The 23,498-nt window shown below is 43.4% G+C and overlaps 1 protein-coding gene across 8 annotated transcripts in view; it reads right to left on the reverse strand.

Moving 5' to 3' along the window:
• Nucleotides 1-4,037: 4,037 nt before the first annotated feature.
• Akap7 (A-kinase anchoring protein 7) overlaps nucleotides 4,038-23,498 on the reverse strand; it is a 120,800-nt gene continuing 101,339 nt past the window's right edge. For 4 of the 8 annotated variants that reach the window (XM_060373570.1, XM_060373569.1, XM_021645684.2 and 1 more), the window contains one exon: nucleotides 4,038-5,216. In XM_060373570.1, coding sequence (XP_060229553.1) covers nucleotides 5,011-5,216 — 206 coding nt within the window. In that variant the 3' untranslated portion in view covers nucleotides 4,038-5,010. Of the gene's footprint in view, nucleotides 6,065-23,498 lie in introns of all 8 variants that reach the window. The other 4 variants (XM_060373567.1, XM_021645685.2, XM_021645686.2 and 1 more) reach the window with 1 other exon arrangement.

Here is a 23,498-nt window from a genome sequence, read left to right on the forward strand (position 1 = left end):
AGGAAACTTATTGCAAGAGACCAAGACCATTAAAAGAAATGACAACCAATCAAAATGCAGACTTGTGGGCTCAGTTCTAATACAACACAACTCCTACATGTAATGCTCAGGGGTCATTAAAGAAGAAACAGAAAGATTATAAGCCAGAGGATCTGAGAGCTTGCTGTAAGATTGCGTCTCCTATGAATGTCAGAAGCTACACCCATGAAATCTCAATCAAAATGGCCACCAAAACATAACCTAAGCAAGGATGTGACAGCAACAGACTTGCTAACATGGGAGGGGAAAAGCTCAGGCAGCCTCAGTTTTAGACAAAAGATTACAGGCAAACGAGGAATGCTGAGGGCGTAGAAATAGCCTTCCCCACGGAAAAACACACCAATTGATTACACAATACCAAGTTGTCAATCCTGAACATACATACATACAAGTAACCTTACACAGACTGAGCAGGTTACATTACATGTTTAGTAATATATGTATATTACTAAAATTATATATATCACATATATATGTAAAATATTATGTGTTTAGGGATATATATGTACATGTACATATATATGTAATAACAATGAATTTGAAAGAGAATAAGGAAAGCAGGATAACAGGAGGATTTGAAGGGAAGAAATAAAATGATCTGATACAACTACAATCTCAAAAGCAAAAAAGAACATAAGAAAGAAACAGAAAAGAAAATGCTCAGAACAATGGCTGATAAGAGGTCATCCACTCACCAATTTACACTTAAAGATGCTACATCTGTGTTGGTTTTGACAATGGCAAGAAATTCTTAGCTGATAACATAAGGTGATGGCTGTTTTCTACATGTGTGATTGAGCGTACAAAAGAACGAGCATGTTTTACTGGTCATGTGTCTGAAAAGGCATGCAGACTATGACTGATGTCCAACTGCTGTCATTACCTCTCAATCTCATTGGAACATGAGACTGACACATTTGGGGTTTTGCAGAAAATCATTTGAATTTCAGCTATATTCTAGATGTGAACCTAATACAGGTTGAGCATTCCTAAGCCAAATGTAGAAAACAGAAATTTACCAAAATTCAAAACATTTTAAACGCTGACAAGACATCACAATAAGAAAATTCTTCACCTTGTGTGGAATACTAATTAACAAAACAACAATTTTCTTTAACCCTGCCAGCTTTCAAAATAATAGACACAGAGACACTAAGATTTACTATTAAGCTGTAGTACTACGCTGGACAGAGTCTGAGCTATTCTAATCCTAGTATTCTTTTTTTTTTTCCTCTGCTATTCTTAAAACCCACATAAAAGCCAATCACTTGCCAATTGATGACTCCCAGGTGGCTTCAGCTCTATCATTCTGTCTTCATCTGCTTCCTGGCAACTCCTTTCTCTCCCACTTCCTCTCCTCCTGCTTCCTCTTCTGCTTCCCCTTTCTCTCTATACCCCAAAGCCGGGGAACCCAAACTCCGACTACCTTTCTTATGTCCAGTTACAGGCTTTTTTTTTTTTTTAGCCAATCGGGGATAATCAGGGAACATTCCTTACATCACATAGGTACAGGAGATGGTTCAACATTCATAACAATGTCTGTGGCAGGGAAGTAACCAGATCACAGGGAATTGAAATCAGCATCTGAAAACACAGTGCACAGACCCTCCTCCAATGACCTGGCCTCATGGGATAAGTTACAGTAAAGATGCAGGCACAGGGTAATGTGTAAGATATATGTGTATTATATAAAATAAATGAAGTCCACATTCAAATATGAGATCCATACCTGAGATACCACAAATACTCCAAAATCTGGAAAAAAAACTAAAACCAGATATATTTCTGATCCTAAAATTTTATATAAAATATTGCAACCTGTGTATCCAAAGGACAGATGACTTCCAATTCTACACTGAGGAGAAGACTGAGAGGATCCAGGACTTTACAGTGAGGCCAAGCTCAAAGCTGACAAAACATTGTCCCACTGTTGAAAGTGTGACTTTCTGATATCCCTTACCATTGCAGGATCTATCTTTCTACTGACTGACTCTTAAAAAACGTTAGTATGTGGTTCTAAATGAGGATGTTTCTCCTACAGGTTCCCTTCATGAAGCCAGCGAGCAGCAGATGAAATAGAAGGGGATAGCCTCCAGACACCTAAGCCTCTAACGTCATCATGTGGAACGATGTTCAAGCAGCCAAAGGACTGGCAGCATCAAGGCAAATCCCACAGAAACCTGCCCTAGGCTCTGCGAAACCACCTGTCTGGTTTGGCTAGGAGGGCTGAGAAACTGAGCTGCTTTACTCAAGAACACCTGTCAGTGTGAAGTCCAAGTCCAGAGGCAATGGTTGCTTCCTGGTCCAGTGTTTTTGTGAGCAGGTTCACATGGGGATTCTGTTGATAGACGTTAGAGTCACTAGGAATCTAGATGCTGGTTTCCATATTGGCTGACCACTCTAGTTAGGATCCGGAATACACTGAAAGAGCGACCCCAGACTCGAGTAGCACGCAAGCAAAAGAAGGGTGTTTGTCCTGCAGAAGTCCAGCATACCGGGGCAACCATCTTCATAACCTGATGGCAGCCTTGAGGGAAGCTCAAAGGTCCCTTTGAAAGCCAGAGAGCGGAATTCCTACTGTGGCTTCATAACCTCGATTGAGATTGGTAGTGCACATGAAGGGTACATGGTTCTGGTCAGGACTTAGGTGCTCTTCAAGCTGGTAGTTAAGCAACCTTATATTCCCCAGGCCAGAGGTCTTGTCTGTTTCTGATTGGTTGCCCTTTTCCTATATTTTTTTTTTCCTGCAACTCTTAGGCCTGTTCTGTCTATCAAGAAAATATATTCTGTCATGGAGTTGGTTGGGCTTATTTAGCCAGGCTCTCTTGCTCTCATAATTATGAAAACTCAGAACCAGTTTTATGTGTGTGTGAATGTCTGTGTGTGTGTGTGTGTGTGTCTGTGTGTGTGTGTGTGTGTGTGTGCGCGCGCATGTGTGTGGTTTCAGGGACTTTCTCTTTATTACTCATCTTCAATTTTTGAATTACTGTATTTAGTAAGTGGAGGAAATGCCCCATTGTGGAAAGCATCACCTTTGAGGTAGAACAGATATGAGTTTAAATTTAGCTGTACTTTTCATTTGATTTACATCCGTGGGCCATTTCAACATATAGTTCCCCAATTTCCTAATCTAGGAAGTACTAATTGCTTCCAACTCTGACCACTTAAGAAATTTAACCATGTGCCCAAATCACCTGACACATACCCCAGGTCTTCATGGATATTTAACAATGGAAACTGATATGCAAATTAAAGTTAACAGAAAGACATGGAATAAGGGTTGGGGGAAAAAGTGTCTTTCAAGCTACTCAGATTGAGAATAACTCCTTGAGGAGAAGATATAGGCTGATGCTAAGAAATGTCAATCAAATTGTTCTCGTGGATTATGGGATAGTGAACACTAGGGCCACTGGGCTGTGGCTCAGGTCCAAATTCCTGAGAGTAGTGTGGCTCTGACAAGGGCACCCAACCTCTGGAGTCGGTTTTGTCCTCTGAAAGACAAGAGAAGGCCTAAGCATCTTTCCTTCCTTCCTTTAGGGTTGCTCAAAAAAAGCTGTAATGAACTCTCCTACTGAGAGGGGGTTCCCATTTGGCAGCTCACAAGAGAGTTACGGCTAGCTACCCCAAAGGGGTTCATGGTCAGCCCCTCAAAAGGGGCTCATGGTTCATGGCCAGCTTCTTAGAGGGACTTCACAGCCAGTAACTAGCTGATCTGCATATATGTAGATGAATTTCCTCTCCTCATATTTGCTGCTAGTGACACAGGATTTGAAGACACCACTTAGGTTGTCTTTGAATTTTCTGTTCTGCTGTCACTTGTGTATGAAGTTGACTGATTTGAAACCAAGAAACAGTCTAAAGTCAACAGTGACGTAACAATGTGCTTCCTTGAGCACAAAGGAAAAAAACATTAAAACTACAGAGACCCTGCTCATGGCTTTGGAACACCAACAAGGACCCAATGGTTTCCAGAAGAAAGAAAAGAAGAGGAAAAGGAACAAGGGAAATAGCATATTTATTAAGGGGTATGAAAATGTAGGAACTTACAAAGTAATACATTATGAATTAAGGAAGTATTATTTACCCAGTGAAAAAAATAGCCAAAATTCACGAGCAAACTGGATTGTATATGTGAGATAATTACATATTTAATCTCTAATCATTTCCTTTCCCAATCATCTATTAGTAGCAGCAATTTTAAAATGACAACCAAAAAAAAAAAAAAAACTGTTACAAGTAAACATTGCCTGGGGAGAAACATTTCCAAGAATGCTCTTTTTAAAATGAACGGGTGCAACAAGCTATTCAAACTGTGAAGACTTGGGGCTCATCTTCAAAGATGAGGAAAATAAAAAACCCTGAACATTGTTCACTAAGAAATAAAAAAAGCAAATACATTTTCATCAGTGAAAAAGAATACATATGGATATTGTAAGACATTCTTAACCAGTGACTGCAATGATAACATTTAGAAATGTTCGTTCAAGTACTGATATTCAATAAGCATTCAAATTTTCATCAAAAGTAACAAGAGACTGGAGAAGCCCAGATAGTGGCTGTTCTGAAGCAACAAGGGCCACATCAACAGGAGGCAGGTGACCCTCAGAATACTGTTGTCAGTTTTGCTTTGTTTTGTTGTTTTTGCCTACAATATATTTTTGAATAGTCTGTTATTTTTTTATCTTCAAGGACCCATGGACTATCTCACAACAGCTAATTAAGAAGTTATTTCTATAAAATGAGTCAGCAATACCAAAACAAACATTATAAAACTCAACTTTAGCTACTGATGATGATGAAAACGGTGATAAGGCAAAAATATGTTCTCTTTGGCAAGAAGTTGTTAATTCCTTACCAAATGTTGGTTTGTGGGCTTTGTAGAAACTGTAAGAACACTTTGGTTATTTACCAAAGAGCTATTTAGTGGGCTGAGAGCTCATAAACTTTTACCATGCATAACAACAGTAGAGACTATGGCAAAGTCATGCTGAAATCAGCATCATTTACTTGATTCCCATTATTAAAAACTCTCCCTTCAAAAAGCTCCTTCCTTATCTTGGCCTGAATCTCAGGCTGTCTCAGAAGTTCCTTTATCTGTTTCACTTTGGACTTCAGCTCCATCCTTTCTCGGCGCAAAGCTTCATTGATTAAGTCTTGGGTTCCAAATGGTTTCTCACCTATGGGGGAAAATTATATAACACATTTAAAGTACAAATATCAATGAAATACATTAAATATGGCACACTGGCTTATCAAAATAAGGCTTAAAAAAACCTCTAAAATGTTACCCACATTTCATAGAAAAGATTGCATTTTGCCCAAAATATAGAATTCATGTGAAACTTAATTTACTGTAAATAAAGATTACTGTATGGTAACAGCACACTGGGGACAAACATGGAACATTGTGGACTCACTATACTCATGATCATTTCAACAGTGGCAAACTGAACTTTAGCACTTGGTAGCTGTGTGCAAGTTTTGTCCTCTGATAAAGCGGTCCACTGATCTAAGCAATGTAAATGGCAGTATTCCGACGGTGGCGGGTCCTCTCCCTCCGCCCGTTGAGTCCTGGCAGGCCTTCCAGAAGCGCCCGCTCTCCCTCGTGCATGGCTGATGGCACACAAGGTTGGTATTTTTCTTCTGTAAATTCATTTCTTCTGCTGGTCTCAGCACCCCATTCTTTCCTTCTCTGTTGTGTCGCAGCAACACCGATGCACCAATCTTAAAGGTGATGGGCCGTCTCTGCGGCTTGAACAGGGCGCTTGGCTAGCACGCTGCGGGTCAGTCTGCGACTTCGCAGAGGGACAGCGGGAATGGCTGCCCTCTCACTTCCTGTTGTTATCACTACTGGTGCCATTCCGATCGCCCTCCTCAACTTTCGTGGCGGTCCCCTCTCCTGGCTGCTTTTTGTTCTGAGTTTCTTCCAGGTACTGCTGGACAGCCTTGAGCACGGCGCTCTCCACCAGCCTCTTACTGAGCCTGACCAGTTCGGCATCCTCAGGCTCCCTTCGGTCCTTCTCACCTACATTCCACAAGAGAAGAGAGGTCACTGAACTCATATTGCCATAGCAACGAGGCCACCAGGGCCCAGCTAGTTCAGCTAGTTAAAAGAGCAAGTGTCCTTCACTCTGGCAAATGGGATCTATATGTCCAGCAAGAGTGGGCTGGCTTTTCCTGTGACATTCATCCAGGTGTGACCCTGTCTATTTCTGAAGACTTTGGGCTGCAAGGGCGTCCATTAGGGGAACACAGCCTTGCTAGCAGCGCTGCAGCCTTCCTATTTCTACATGGCTTTTGTGCTCCTCTCTCACTCAAGGCTAATGATGTTTATGAGCTGCTGGTGCCCACACCCGGGGTCTTGGGCACATGAATTCACCCAAGAGATCTGGATCTGCTGCTCCCTCTCCAATGCTAACTATGAGAGAATCGAGATTTCCCCCACCATCTTACGGCTTAGGATCACTCATTTTGAAATGCTTGGCAGAGAGATTGGTTGTCGATAAACTCCCAGCACTCACACCAAGGCGAATGTAATAACCACTGCCAGCAGCGACTGGTTTAAAATAGGACTGCAAGGCTAGCATTCTATTTTTAAAATCTCGTTGCTGTCGCTGTAACTCAAGAGACGGGGAATTCTCCTAAGAATTATGATCCTGGTGGTAACTTCCTATGGGCCACTGTCTAATCTTCACTCTGCTGTCCCTCCAGGTGGAAGCATGTGCAGTATTCGCTTTGGTGTTTGGAATAAGATCCACGTCTCCCGTGTTCTCATGCTACTTCACCCTTCCATTCTCCAGATCATCCCTTTACTGCAGAAAGGCAAAGGGGGCCTCTCCCACCACGTCTGCTCAGCACCCTCACTCCCTCCTCTGAAGTGTCGGCTGGAAAGCGGATGGGTGATGTTGCAAACAACACGCTGCTCACCGTAAGATGAGCTCTATGTGACAATCCAAGGGCTTGCGGTGACAAAGCCAGCTCTACCTCTGCATGTCCAGGTCTGGGTCCGGAGGATACAATGAGTGGAAGTAGGGACACGGATATCATTTTCTATCCCCATACATAACAGGGCTTGGAGAGCAGAAGAAGATGAGCCAAAGATCACTCCTGGCCCCAGGCTGCCTTCATAACACTGTTATTTGTCCCCAGCGCACATGCAGGATTAATTCTGCTGGAAGCCACCTCTATCCTTCCAGCAGACAGACATCACACATGAAAGGGAGGATGGGTTAAGACCAACCTAGATTGATGCCTTAGCAACCGCTTCCCCCTCAAATATGGCACCAAGGACCACGATTACAAGCCTAAGCACACGCGCAGTACAAAACGTGTTTGGAATTGAGTAAGCTTTGACTTGGTGATAACAGAGAACCTACTAAACAGATATGTCACGGCACTGTGAAAAAGCAAGGAAAGGAGCTGTCACTAATATAACTTCAGGCAAAAGTTCTGATTTTTACTAGTAAGAATGCACGGAAATGTTGCCTAATATTTAAATTGTTTCCCCTCAATCTTACAGCACAATATTTACCCTGTATAGATGGTATTTCTATACGCACTGCATGCAACTATTTGTATAGTGGCTCTTCAGATTTAAAATGGAAAATCAGATGCAAATGAAGGGATGCTATTTAAGAACCTTTCAAAACATGACTTTCAAAATGACATTCGAAATCTCCACCAAGGCTCTGCACCCAGGCCAGGGACTGCAATTTGTGAACAGTTCTAGAACTCTAGTCAGCTTTCTCAATGGTAAGATAACAGGGCAGGATTTAAGTTTCATTAATAACTCATTCTCCAAAATCCTTCTCAGTTCTAATATCACGTACCTCGTGGTTTTTGTCAGTGGTGTGTCCCTGTGACTTGAAATGTTAAATGGGTTTGCTGTCCATGTTTGGAGTCCCATACTCATGATGCACATTCAAAACTAGGGTGGGCTACTGAGGAAGACCCTGCCCAACATCTTTCCTAAAGAGAGAGGTTGAAATATAAAATCTTCCCACAAAATGTTAATTTCCCTTCTGGCTGTCCTATTTTTGCTCATGCTTTTACTATTATCCATGTCAATCTAACTCAAAGCATGATTATCTTTGAGACTTTCCTGACCCTCATCAGCCTACTTCACTGCACAGCACTGTCAACATGCACCTCACAATTTCTCCTGTCCTCAAGGCACCTGACAAGAAGCCTCTAGATCCATTTTCTAAAGTATCCTTTTCAGACTGGGCGTGGTGGCACACACCTTTGACCACAGTGCTTGGGAAGCAGAGGCAGATGCTGGAGCTCTGTGAATCTGAGGCTAGCCTGACCTACAGATCAAGCTCCAGGCCAGCTAGGACTACATAGTGAGACCCCCTTTCAAAACAACATTCAATTTGTCAATTAAAAAAATCAGATAAAATACCCCTTTCAGTCTCCATTTACCAGGGTAGCAAGTTTCTGTTTCAGGACTTCCTGGGGTTTGCCTGAACAGCCACTATTGTGCCACCTCTGGGGTGAATTACAACATCCTTAGATGCTTCCAGGTCAATCCCTCTACATATCCCCGCCCTTCCCCTTCCAATTACAATCTTACTTCCTTTGGCCTTGCTCAGCTGGAAGGGCATGTGTATATGAGCACTTCACCATTTGGTCATGTCCTAAGTATCTACTAAGTGGGTCCCTAGTAAGGGGAACAGGGACTGTCTCTGACATGAACTCAGTTGCTCCCCCCTGAGGGGGAAGCAGCCTTACCAGGCCACAGAGGAAGACAATGCAGCCAGTCCTGATGAGTCCTGATACACTAGGGTCAGATGGAAGGGGTGGAGGACCTCTCCTATCAGTGGACTTGGGGAGGGGCATGGGAGGAGATGAGGGAGGGAGGGTGGGATTGGGAAGGAATGAGGTGGGAGCTACAACTGGGATAAAAAGTGACTAAACTATAATTAATATAAAAAATAAAATAAAAAATACATAGCCTATATCCTCTCAGCCTATCTAAATATTGTAGAGAACAAACCAAGATCCTACTAGCTTTCTTTTTTAATTCTTTTATAAATTAAGGGCATTCTTTATTAACTCACAAAGACATAGCCTGATGGTTGGGAGCATGGCTCAGTCAGAGACATGCCTGATGCAAGCATGGGACCTGTGTGCGGATCCCCCAGCACACATATGAGAAGCTGGAGTAGTGGTACATATCTGAAATCCAGGCACTTGGGAAGCAGAGAGAGAGAGAGAGAGAGAGAGAGAGAGAGAGAGAGAGAGAGAATGCCCTGGAGCTCACTGGCCAACTATTCTGTTAAACTCCAGAATCACTGAGGGTCTGTCTCAAAACATAAGGTGGGTGTGATTAAGGAAACGGCTGACATTTACTGCTGGCCTACTTGTGCATGCATACACATGTGCACATTTGCACATACACATGTATGCCTCCACCCACATGTACCTGAACCCACACACAAACGCAGGCTTGAGGATAGAAACTACAATAGATATCTGTTGCCTTCCTCTCTGCTAACATATGGCACAGTTTTTTCACCACAATGAGAGCTCGATAATTTTTTTTTTTGCCTAGTGATTTTTTTTATTGAAATCCTTGAAAGCAGTAGCAACAGTTTTGAATGTTATTACCATCCTATATAAATAGCACACTGTGGCCCGAAATTTAAATGTAAAATTAAATCTAAAATAAGAGCAGAGAATTTGAGAATAATTCGAATATCTATGCGAAAAATCTACATCTTCTTTGCCTGATGAACCTGATCTGTAAGACAAAATAGTTCTTCCAATGATGATCAGAAATTAACAATCCATAGTAAGCAATTATTTCACCAACCAATCAAAAATAGGCAAATCAACAAATCTTCAAGCTCTGACCTGGACTTCAGCTTCCCCACATCATTTGTGCAAACCCACTCAGACTATTAATATTATCTCAGAGCAAACTGGGTGTGGCACAGTTTGGTGCTATAATCCTAGCACCCAGAGAGGATCAAGCTCATCCTTAGTTACATACGGAATTTAGGGCCAGTCTAGGATACATGACACCCTGGAAACATTTTTGCATATGTGTGCATGTATACATGTGTATGTCCTGGGTGGGTTTACTACAGATCTCTAAGAATGAAATAGTCCAAGAGGCCAGAATCTTCATTCCAGTGAGAACTTACCTTCCAGTTTTCAGTAGACCTAAGTCAACTTACAGAGACATTTTCAGATTAAAGTTATGCTACATTTTCCTGTGCCTAACACTTACATGAGGACAGCAGTCTCTCACGCTGACATCTGAGACAGTTTCCCTGATGCCCCATCAACAATGACTGTGGAGCACAGTATGACAATACACACAGCTCTCTTGATTCCAACAAGATACTGGCAGAAATATTCCTAACAACAGCATCAAACTCGTGATCAAAAGTATCCTTTCTTGGTTTATTTGGTTTACTGACTCTCATACCTATTGAAAAGACTAGCTTTTGCCTCTCATCCTGTATCTGAGAAATTCCCCTAGCAGATCTTTGGTGGTATCGTTTGAGACCTGAGTCTCACTCTGTAGCCCACGATGGTGTGGAACTCATTACAGAGCCTAGAATGGCTGGAAGAGAAAAAAAATCCCCATCTCAACCTTCCAAACGCAGAAATTGTAGGCATGAACCACCACACCCAGAGCCACAGTTTCTTATGAAAATGCTAAAAGATATAAAAGTCATGAAAAATCTTTTAGAACCACAAAACACAGTCAAATATGATGGCTTACGCCAATCATCCTAGCACTTAGAAGTGAAACAGGTGAGGGTCTAGAGTGTATTTTATAGTGACCACTATAAAATAGTCTAGACCACTCTGGGCTATAAAATGAGCTTATCCCAAAATATCAATCACATAATGAAAATAAATCCACTCAACACAGTATATCTGAAAAGGCACAAAATTAAGATACTTTTCAACAAGCGTCACATGAGTAATTAGGAGTAAGCAACTCCCTAAGAATGTGGCACAGTTCATCCAAGGTCTACAGCTGTTATTCTGGCTTTGTTTATATTTGCCTGAGATCTTCAGGACCAATACAGGTCAGTTTCCTTTTCTGAGATCAGCAAAAGGAAATAACTCCTCAGTGGTGGCAAGAAAATCTTAGGACTCCTAGGATAATTAAGCTGAGTCTTAGTATGGCTCAGCTGGCCCTCACACGTGAGCTGAGCTGACCAAACAAAAGCTGGATTGGTGTGACGGGGAAGGCTCTTAGAGGCTGTCACCGCCTTCCTACCTACCACCAACGTCTAAGTGCCTGCTTGTACCAACATCAATAAATCAGTGGGTAGTAATCTGACGTTTTAAGAAGCAGAAGATGTAACATAAGAGTAATGGAGGGAGAGAGAGAGAGAGAAAGAGGAAGGAGGGGGAAAGACACAACACACACACAGATACGCGCGCACACACACATGCATAAATGCACATGGGGTGGGGGGAGAGAATATCAAAATGAGAACATTCACACCTGAGAATATTAGCCATTGTCACTGCACACCAACTGTCAAAAGCCTCATTAGGGAAAGCAGAGCTTCTCTGACCCCCGAGGCTGCAGCAGGAGCTCCCTGGCTGTCACCACGACACAGAAAGAACATACTGTATTAGACCATAAGCCCTATAGGCACTGTTGGCATTCTCATGAGAGAACACAAAAGGAGAAAAGCTGCAAGCTTTACTAATGCTCAAAAGGCATACACACAAAAGGAAGGCTGGCATGAAGGCGTGGCCCTATCAGACCAGACCATGCTGAAAAACTACAAAAGTGAGGAGATGAACAGGATGCACGGAAAAAGAAACAACAGCAAGGAAAGAGGACAAGATTCCCCAGGAAGCAGCACCTGGCCTACGCGGCTTCCCAGTGTGACTGCAAGAAAGGAAAGGACAAAAGATGGGAAGTCTCCTGACCGAAAAGCTGTACCCAGGGAGAAATATGAGTGTTAAAAGCCACTGATACTTGTGGCGACCCATTGCCAATAATCCTTAGTATTTGGGGGGGTAGAGGTTGGAGGAGCCAGAGTCAAGGTCATCACCACTGGCGACACAGTGAGTTCAAGGCCATCCTTGGCTACAAAACACCTTGTCTCAAAAATCAAAACAAACAAAAACAAAACGGAACCAGTTACTGAAATAGCAATGCGGAAATGGAAGGTGTGGAAGAGGTCACTGATGCCAGCTTTACTAGAAAGATCTTACAAGGAACTCTACAGAGGAAAGGCTTAAAAGGCTTGATGCCTCCGTAAGCCAGTGTAGCTCCACTAAAGTGAAGTCACCTGCGGCTTGCCAGTAGTTGGTGTGAAAAGAACGCTCACCTCCACTAGGAAAAACTGCTACGTATTTTCAACAAGGTGCTTTCAGTGAGGCAAGTATGGGCAAGTCAGGCCTGGGGACACAAGGAGACAAGACCATGTGAGGGAAATGGGCCAACAAAGCTGAGAGCCGCAGATGGACATGTGTAGCTATCAAGGCTGGAGGGCAGATCCCCACAAAGAAGTGCCCAATCATGGAGGACTGCAAACCAGTCAGGGAGGCCGCCCTTCCTGATGTTCTGAACATACTCAGGTCACCTTACAGGCCTACGGTCAGGGATGTTAGAAGCGGTCAGGTGTGGGTGTCCCATGCCTCAATCACAGAACTAGGAAGGTGAAAGCAGGAGGGTGATGAAAAAAAATGGAAGAAATGAGTGAAAAGAACAACTTCACTTAGATGTGAACAAAACCTTCCTCAGCATCTTTCCATTACTTCAAGTTTTACGTGTGTTGTTCTAGAAATCTAATTATTCCTGCCATGAATGGAAGTCAGACGTGGTGGCACACACCTGTAATCCCCGTACTTGGCATGCAGATTTCTGTGAGTTCGAGGCCAGCCTGATCTACATAATGAGTTGTAGGACAGTCAGAGCTACGTAGAGTGACCCTATCTCAAAAACAAGACAACAAAAATGTATGGATGACCAGCGAAAGAGAGTCAACATCTTTAGCCATCAGAAAGAGACAGGTAATAGACACAATAAAGTGACAATACTCTCTCGCTCAAATGACTCAGTTAAAAGGACACATAACAATAATCTGAGGACATGACAATAAACTGCTGAGGACATGACGCAAGCAGAGCTTCTGGTGCTGGTGAGAATGCAAAAACCCCGTTTGGGGGAAATTCTTATAAAAGCTGACTACTCTTACCACACTATGTAGCAATCTCGCCTCTAGCTTGACTTGAAAACAGATGAATGAAAGGCTGATGCTCACCAAATCACTTACACCAATGTCTGGGGCTCTGTGCAAAAGTGCCTTAAAATAGGAACTACCCAAACACCTGATGAGTGACCTGAAAGGCTGTGCCACATCCATGCAATGAAAAACTACTACAGAGGAAGGACATGCTGATACATGCTACCACACAGATAATTCTCAGGTACAGTATGTGAAAGAGGCCAAACTGAAGAGGCTACACACTGCGTGATTTCACATTCGATGCTGTAGAAAAGGAAACGCTGGATGGGGACCAGCCTGGCGGTTTGGGGGAGCTGGGAGGGAAGAGGAAGGAAGGTGAAGGGAATTTGGAGGGTAGTGGAGCTGTATATGATCTCACTTGTGGTCCTTATGACTCCTGCTCATTAAAACTCACAGAGCTAAACATGAGTAAGAGCAAATTTACAGCATGTGAAATAGACTTCACTTTTAAAAATGCTAATGGGAACAGTTCCTTCCCAGGATTGCCTCTACAGGGGTCGACAAAGGGCTCGCTGACTAGTCCCATGCCTGCCACTCTGCCATTAGCCCATGGCTGCCCATACGGGTGACTTCCCGGGTCCCCGCTATTTTTAAGACATATCTCGGCTGCGATGTGTGCAATCTCACAGCTGCAGGCCAGCTCCTCAGTTGCTTTTCTCTGAATCATAGCTTTCTGTTGTGTCCAATCTCAAAATATTTTCCATAAAATTGACTGGGGGGGGGGGATGACTTGTGAATGTGGACAGGAGCCAAGTAAATTGTTTCCCTCTTTCCCTTCTGAGTATCAGGCTTATCAGCTACCCAATCTGCTCAAAGAGTATAAGCGAACTTGGCACCGGAGAGGGCTGGCAGGTGGTCACTATCTCTGCTGTGGAAATCGGCTTCCTGGGAGTGCTGGCCAATCGGCCTGCCTCTCTGCAGTTTGCTTCCCTTGGGATTCACTCTGTGTTGTTTGTGGAATCTATCTATGAGCACACATCACAATTGTTATCCTATATAGAGAAACCATTAAGGTTCCTCCCTAAATTTCAGTTCCTCAGTTCCTACCTTTCTTCCAGTTGGAGTGTGGGAATTTTCAAGGTCCCTGCCTGGTCACAAAGACCACTCTGGGTCATTCAGTGCAAAACTCACTAAGATATACAATTCTGAATCATGAATAAAAAAGGGGGGGTAGGTATTATTAATACAAATTTGGGTTCACAGGATTATCAGTAGAAAAATAAATATCATTGTAAAATATTTTAGGATAGACATGCCAAAAGCATAAATTTTAAAGAAATCATCTCTTGATCAGCAGGAAACATGAAGTCTAAAAATGAAGCTGTGATTAGAATCTTAATTGCTGTGCACATCTGATTAGCCATCTATTTCAAGAGAGCTGGGCATAATAGCCAACTTTTGATTTCTTGGTTATTTCGCTAAAACACCTGCTCATGATAACACAACACACGCTTTTCTTTCTAAGCTTGTATTCTAAACCAGGGCTCCATCCAAGCAGAAAGGAGGGTGCCTTCACATCCTAAATGCTGTGTTCACCAAGGCAGGTCAGCCCAGTGAATGTTCCAGAGAGTACAATCAAATAACATAAATCATAGGCGGCGGCTGCCACTTTGGCTCTTTAAAAGCAATACGGGCACACCCAGGTCAGGAGGAACACCAGGCTGAGCATGTTTCCATCTGTGGGTCACAACAGCGATAACAGGGGACAGAGCCTACGGCCCTTTGGAGGGGTTTCCTGCTTTGCAAAGCAGGGTCAGAAACGTTATCCCGTTTGGTTTTCGCAGGCTTCTCCTGAGGTAAGGTGAGTGTTTTAATAAAAACAACGACACCAGGAGTTTACAAAACCTACGCAGGATTCTACAGCCACGCAGATGGAAATTCGGAGTTCTACAAAACAGAAGCTTAGCCCACCCGGAACACCCGCCCCAGACAGGTAACCTGAGAATGCTTCTCCTGGTGCAAACGAGGCAAATGTGAGAAATGCCAAATGCATGACTGACTGGAGAACCAGAAAATTCAGGGTTCAGTCACGGTACTTCCTTACCTCATTCTCCACTGAAATTTCTCAGTACTAAGAAACTCTTATTGTCACAACACAATTCCTCCTGCCCTTCCTTGCCTTTTCACTTCTTTCCTCCCTGAACCTCTTCCTCCCTTCTCTCCCTCCCTTCTTTCTTTCCTACTTTCAGCTTTCCTTGCACAGACATCCGCCAAGCGCCCTCTACCTGTGAGAAGCAGCTGCATTATGAATACAAAAAGGACCCGACAGGGCCCTACCTTCAGAAAACCTGCAAGCCAATAGAAATGCATGAGGATAAACAGTAAAAGGCCACAAATACTGTGAAGGGAAGACCAACAATAAGGGGTGGCTACACACATACAGACTGGGAGGTGGCTCAGCAGGTAGGAACAACATGAGCTGCTCTTCCAGAAGACTAAGGTTCCATTCCTACCACCCACATGGCAGCTCCCAACCCTCTATAACTCCAGTCCCAGAACATTTGCCATTGTCTTCTGGCATATGCATGGGGCACATACATACATGTAGACTAAACACCTTTTCCATGTTAAACAGAAAAACTTAAAAGACTATAGGCAAGGGCCGGGCTGTGGCTCAGTCGGTAGAGTGCTTGCTTACTATGCACAAAGCCTTGGGCGCAAAGACTCCAAATTCTGGGATATACCTTTAGAGGTCACAAGTTCCTTGGATATATAGCTATCCCAAATTCCAGACCCTAGCCCAATTGTCATCAGAGAGGCTTCCTCTGGCAGCTTACGGGAGCAGATGTAGAACCCACACCCAAACATTAGGCAAAGCTTGGGGAACCCTGCAGAAGAGGGGGAGGAGGAACTGTAGGAACCAGAGGACACCACAAGAACACAACCCACAGAGTGAACTAAGCAGGGCTCACAGGGGCTCACAGAGACTCAAGCGGCAACCACGGAGCCTGCCTGGGTCTGCGCTAGGTCCTCTGCAGACATGCTGTGGTTGTTTAGCTTGGCGTGTTTGTAGGACTCCTATCATTGAGAGAGACTGTGTCTATTACTCTTTTGCCCACTCTTAGGACCCTTTTCCTCCTACTGGGTTACCTCATCCAGCCTTGATATGGGGGTAGGGGGTTGTGGCTCGTCTTAATTGTAAGTTGTTATGCTGTGTTTGGGCGATATCCCTGAGAGAAATACCCTTTTCAGAAGGGAAATAGAGGAGTGGGTCTGGAGAGGAGGGGTGGGGAGAGGGAACCAGAAGGAGTAGAGGGAGGAAAGACTGTGGTCAGGAGACATGAATAAATGAATGAATGAACAAATAACTGACTGGTCAAGTCTAGGAAAAAATTCCCCAAACCTCATGAAGACAGAAGGAGGTGATGACTGAGTCAGATCTTGTGAATTTAGTCAGTATTTCCCAGGTGACGAGGGCATGGTGACTAAAGATGTAAGAAGGTGAGCCAGGAGCCTGGAAACACTCAGGGCAAAGCTGGGCAGCTCCCAGGCCATGCCGAGAAGGGTGCAGGGCATCTGTTTCCTTGCAGGGCATAGGAAGTCAAAACTAACGAGGAAACAGAGGACGCCTTCCCAGAAAATCTGAAGCCTGGTGACCTCTTTAATTTATGTGTTTAATTCTAGGGGGGAAAAAAAAAGAAGTGATTGAAGGATGGAACTTAGGATGGAATTTTTCTTTTCTCAATGTCTTAAGGCTGCCGGTTTACTAGAAACTTCCATTTAGAAACATCCGACAGAAAATCAAGCTAGGCTGTGTGTTCACCGGACACCGCCCGGGGTGGTATATAAAGGGACATGCATTTGGTCCATCAGCTGGTGTTGGCTTCCGGAATACGTGATCTTTACATATAGAAGACCTGCTACCAGTCAATTCAGACAGCAGGAAGAAACCAGCACGGATGGCAGCAGGTGGGCAAGGGGCAGTTGCCACTGAACTGGGCTTTGTCTGCAGGCCCTGAGCTTGGTTCCTATCGAGAAAGTGGTACTAGAATCATGGGTGGAAGGCGAAGGCCAGCAATCACCTGAACTCATCTCACTGCTCTTCCGAATGGAATGAGCTGGAGTCCAGCCCCAGAGCCAAAGCCACAACATGCTCTAGGACCTAGTGTCCTACACCCTGAGACAATAATAGACCTGCCCTGTGCTAAGCTCCTGGGAGGTGGACTTCTCCCACACGTGTGAGTCCAAAGCTCAATTCAGCTTCTGCAGATGTCGAATCAGGGCTCCGGAAAGCAGAAGACTGGCCTAACTCTACATAACTAAAACCTGCCAAAGCTGTAACTCAAATAACGATCAGCACGGCTCTAACACATCACACTTTTGACACTGCAACATAATGCTAATCTCTATCTACTACTACCTTATACAATTATACTTCCTAAAATGTTTTTCATTCTACGATGAGACTAATAATCATAAAATAGTTTAATGCTTCTTCTCAGGTAATAGGGTCAGAACACCATACCTGTGCCCCTATGAAAGTCACTCAGCCCTCCTGTCTCCCTCTTTTTCCTTAGAAAGTACAGATAACAGCAGTTCTACAGTACACAGCTGTTGTGAAAATTAAGACAATGCAAAGCAGTGACTGAGGTGCCTTCACAGCCAGCACTTACACTTCTTCCTTTCTTTTTACAAGATTTTTACGTTTAATTGTATCTATGTATGTATGTGTGAGTGGGCAGGGTATACATGTGTGTGCCGTGCAGGGCCTGCAGAGCCCAGAAGGGAGCTTTGGATCCCCTGGAGCTGGGGTGCGTACCGCTGGGTCCTGCACAAGAGCCGTGCCCACTCTTAGCCAGCTGAGCCTTCACTCCAGAGTCACCGCCGTTTTCCAGCAATGTTCTGTGTAGCTTCAACTACGCTCTGTTACCGTCAAATGCTGTCCCATTTTTGGTGTGGAGAAAAACTACTGAGATTCATTAATCTTGCAAAAGCCGTCCGGCAGACAAACAGACGGCAGCAGGAATAGCACTATACAGAGGGTTTCAGAGTTCCAGATGCACTAAACTCAAATGTGCAGCATTGTAAATAATAACAACAGCAGCAATAATGACCACATCAGGTTCAGTTCGTGTGTAGCTCCTCCAAGAACACGCCTGCTACAGAACGTGTGCCCCGCAGTTGTGACAAATGTCGCAGTCATCCATCTCGGTCCTCTCAGCTTTGCTCTCCTCCTCATGGTACCTGCTCTCCTCCTCCCACCTTTCATCACAAGGCTGCCTGCCAGCCATTCTTTCCTTTTTGTTAAACTCCCAAAAGATCTGATACAGCCATTAGCATAAAAAAATAGTAGCAGAATTAAAAAAAAAAAACAGGACCAACAAAAAGAAATTTTAATAAGCAAGTGAAGACCAAGAAAAAGTGCAAGTCACAGAGGTGGACCACCACCGGATTCCCAATGTCCTTAAACTCAGAGCAGAGTAGCAGCCTGGTGAATCTGCATGTCAAGAGCCCAAAGAGCCTTCCGCGTAAGCCCTGTTCCATTCTTGAGGCCACGTCCCTCCCAAACCCTTACAGACCTTTCTCCCACCTTTCCCCGAAGCAAACAAGATTATCAGACCACTCTTACTCCACTTGGGCCAGTGTATCCTGGCTTCCCCCACCTGGGTTACCCTGTGGGGCCGGCGGAGCCCAGTTCAATAGCTCTATGGGAGCCATGTAGAAAGTGAGGGCCAGTAACATGCCAGCTATCCTGGTTTTATCCATGGGAAGGAGAAGGGAATGCTGTTTCCCAGAGCTGAGGGAGGTCCTGCCACATGACCCAGCGAGGCTGAGAACACAGAAGCTGCTGGGAGCCACGGGCCTATCACCAAGCAAAAGCTGAGAAGGTGACGGCTGGGGAGGTGGCCATGTGCATGTGGTTACGAAGCAAGCACAAGTGTTGGGTTCAACTCCCAGAGTCCACACAAAAAACTCCAAGGCAGTGATGCGTGTTCATGAGCTCAGCACTGGGAAGCAGAAGCAGGCAGGAAAGACCCCAGCCTGCCTAGTCAAACCAAATGAGCCCCAGGCCAGGGACTCTGTCTCAAAAAGAAAAAAAAAAAAAAGCCTCCATGAACACATGTACACACACACATGTGCACACATGACTGAAATCGGGTGGAGAAGCAGAGGGCTGACAGTGCTCAAGCAGGCTGTCTTGTTCTCACTCGTGAGCCTTCTCCTACATCTCACTCATGCATCTTCTCCTATACCCGCCCTCTTCATTAAGACTCAGTCGCTGCCCCAAACACATGCCATCATCCTTTCTGTTTTCACTCTGACTGGTTCCCAGACCCCTCTCAGAATTCCCCAGGCTTCAACCAACCAGCACTGCCTTGGGCCCTGACGTGAGCCTTTGGTTCCCTTTAACACTGACAATGAGCAAGCGATTGATCCTTCTCAGTGCTGATGCAGAATGACAGGAGTATCCAATATTCCCCAGACTGCATGGACAAGGCTGCAGAGCACACATCTAGCAAAAATATTTTAACATATATTCACAAACTGCTGACAAACTAGTTTTTAAATAATTTGCTCTCCTTCACAAACACAGAAGGGGAAGAAAAATGACCAGAGAAGATGCCCAGTGAGGGAGAAATGGTCAAGAGAGAGTAACGACATGAATATGAGCTATACATAGATATATGCATGCCGGTGCCATAATTAAACTCAGAATCAATATGCTAACTAAAAAGTAAGTAATAATCTGCTCATCTTAAGTTTGTTAAGGTTTTCTTCTTAGAAACATTAACTAATTTGAATTTCCATATACCATGCCTATTTTTAAATAGCCTTATTTTTTAGACTTTTAATTTTTGTTTAACTATAAATTTTAGAATTTAAAAAAGTTCACATCATTGTTCAATATGGTTGGTACTTTTGTCTCTAAAGAAATGAGGGCTACAAATTAGCATAAACTAAATGCGTATTTTGGAGCAATGAAAAACATAGACACTATTAAAATGCAGCCAATGATTATGGGTCTGTTATTAAGTTATTGTCTCTCAACACTGACCCCGGCTCTTCCCCACCAAGACTGATGACACAAGGCTGGGTCTCACAAACATATCCATCAACCAGAAGCATCTGTCAGGTTCTCCCAGAAGGATATTAAATGGAAACTGTGCTAAGGGGACAGAACTCACCCTCTGCCATTTACCCACTGTCCCCATGCCTGCTGCCTCAACCACCTGCCAAAATCCTGGCTGGCCCCTCCAGAGGTAGCAACTGGTTCCAGAAGCAGTTGATTCCACTTTTCATTCTTCTTCTTACTCTTGGGGTCTTCCTCTATTGTCCCGTGAAGGTGCCAGCAGACTTGACTGATGTCCCATCCTCATGGACCAAACTCCAGCATAGGTGGTCCCTTTTCTAAGTCCCAGAGGCTCCTCCCTGGAGACAGCAAGCCCTTCTCAGAGACGTTAACTGCAGAGGACCTTTCTTTCTATAAATCCCCAAGCTTGGAACTTACTATCTCTGTTTAACTAAGAATACACTTTCCACTCATACTCCAAATTTACTTAACTAATTTTCTACATTAAATTCTCTGTCAAAATACCCAGTATAGTTCCCCTGTTTTCTTAGCTAGCCCATAACTAACATCTGCTATTTTTGCATTTCCCCTCACACAATTTTGCAACTATTGATGATTCAAACTTCTTTAGAATCAAAGGGCCCAAAGTTAAAAACAAAGTTAAAGCAGCTACAGCCACACTATTTCAGGAACAAACTTCCTCATAAAATAATCTATTTTAACCTTAATGAATTAATTTAATATCAAACTTCACGGAGTGTTCATATATAATTTTAGATTCCATGAAAAAAATTGTAGGTCTGAATTTGCATTAGAGGTTAAGTAAGCTGCTTGCATACAGTCCTGAATGTATACTAACATCTCAGAGAATTCTTGGTTTAGATTTAACACGCCAATTTAAAAAGTACTGTAAATAAATCTAAAGTCTCAAAGCAACTTCCCTTGTAAAGACAATCACAAAGCAGGCAGCACATGTTGGCTTGCTATCACTAGGACTTAACAATAAATTAGTGAGGTCAATAACCGACGTTTAGACAATAATGTGCCTAGATGATTGCCCAAACTTATGTACTTATCCTCTTACAGCAAGTTTGCTGATCCTTAAAGGCATTAATTTGAACGCCACTCAGTAGTCACAATAAATTAACTAAGTTAAAAGTGCACATGTTATAAAAGTTTCTGGTCTTCTACTCAAAGTCTGGTGACAAAATAGTTGGGAAATTCTGCTTTAAAATCTTCTGCCACCCAACATATTGTAAGGGAAGAATACAAACTCTACGTGGATGTCCCCATTAGCAGTCTGTTTACATATTCTTATCGTTTAATAGAAAACACTGTAAACACAACTAGAATGTTTCTGGACTTAACGATTTGACTTCTTCTTCTTTTATATGTGGTGTGTGTGTGTTTGTGTGTGTGTGCGTGCATGCCAGAGCACACATGTGGAGGTCAGAAGACAACATGCAGGAGTTAGGTCTCACCTTCTGCCACGCAGGATCAAATCAAGCATCCGACCTGATACTGACTGCACCGGCTCACCAGCAACCATGTGACTTCTACGGCCCAAGCCTAAGGATGTGCTAAAACATCCGCTGTTCCTAATGAGTCTCAAAAGAATACTTTCCCTTTCACATTTCCAACCTTCTACATATTCTAAGACGACTAACTCTCCTTCCCTCATCCCAGTCCGGACTCAGAATCCTTAAGTCTCCTCCCCAGCAGGGTCTCCCTTTAGGACAAATGCCAGTTTGTCAGAACTTTATGGAAGGTTTGACTTCTGTAAATCTAGACAAGAAGTAGTAGATTAACAAATCGCCTGCCAGTTTACATGCAATCAAACTAGATCATTCAAAACCCTGAAAATGTTGACTTCATGGCTAACTTGGGCTGTACATTTAAAATGCCTAGAAAGTGTGAATTTCTTTTTTTTTTTTTTTTCTGCTCTAACTGACATATGTTAGACATTCAATTAAAGCTTGATGTCATTCACATGGCAAATGCCAACAACAGCTCTCTGGCCACAGTTAACATGGGGGTGAAGGCTATGGCAAGGGAGCAAATGTGGACCATTCTGTGCCACTGGGGTCCTTCCCTCTCCAGTGAGCTCCAGTTCTCTGGGGGATATAAAACCATATTTCCTTCTACCCCAAGCATCTTGTTCGTGTATCATTTCTTCCCTGGCACCACATTTTTTCCCATACATATATATTATGTTCATAAATACCCTTAGCTAAATTTGTAAGTCGGAGAAACAGTATATGGAAATGAGAAATTATATTTCATATATCTATTATCTGGCTTCTAGTAAAATTCGCATTCATATCCCAGTTAACACAACATTTAAGTGGAAGCTACACTTACTCTATTTTCAGGTTCTGTCCATGGCTGTTTCCCAACTGAAAGATTTATTTTAATAGTTCCAAGCTCTGTTAACTTTTAATTCTAACATTATGAATGTTCATAAGGGGACACTTAATTTCCTAAAATGTGTATCGTAGAAGCTGTGTTTGCTTGAATCAAGTTGTAAATGTCACCTATGAGAGAAGCTTAGAGCAACGGCCTGTGTGGGTGGCAATTAACCTGCTCTCACTGCACTTCTCTGACTTAGGGTAACCTTCCCAGCATGGGAAGGGCGTGGCATCACAGGAAGGGCATGGCAGCTTGGAAAGGTGTGGCATCACCTGCTAGACAGAAAGACCCCTCATGTTGGCTTGTAATACTGAGAGGACAAAAAACTTTGGGATTCAACAGATTTCTGTTTTGTAAAGTCATGTAAACTTCAAAAGAAACCTCCAACAATAATAGCTATGCGGACTCATCCCAGAGTCCTTGAAACGCCTGGTCAGAGCTTTCCAGGCAGGAAAAGCTTGTGCAAAAGTGAAACAACACATTCCACTGAGCAATCCCTCACACAAGGCCAGACCTCACTGAAACCAAAGGCAACATGAAGGCTTAAAAGAAGCCAAGGAGTTGGGGTTACTGATATTTCTTTCAGAATATACACTGGAGTTTGGCACATAATAAACTTGGTAAACACAACTTGTCTCCAACAGTGAGAATGTGTTAATGTGTAATCACAGCTACACTTTAAATCAGCTTGGCAAAACCAGAGATTCAGACCTATAATAAAGTCCCCTAATATAATGGCCAAAGTCTGTGGTTGCAGGTGATAAACGTTTAACCCAAATGAGTTTAAACAAAGAAAGGGC

The sequence above is a fragment of the Meriones unguiculatus genome, chromosome 20, assembly GCF_030254825.1.
Source record: "Meriones unguiculatus strain TT.TT164.6M chromosome 20, Bangor_MerUng_6.1, whole genome shotgun sequence".
Classification (NCBI taxonomy): Eukaryota; Metazoa; Chordata; class Mammalia; order Rodentia; family Muridae; genus Meriones; species Meriones unguiculatus.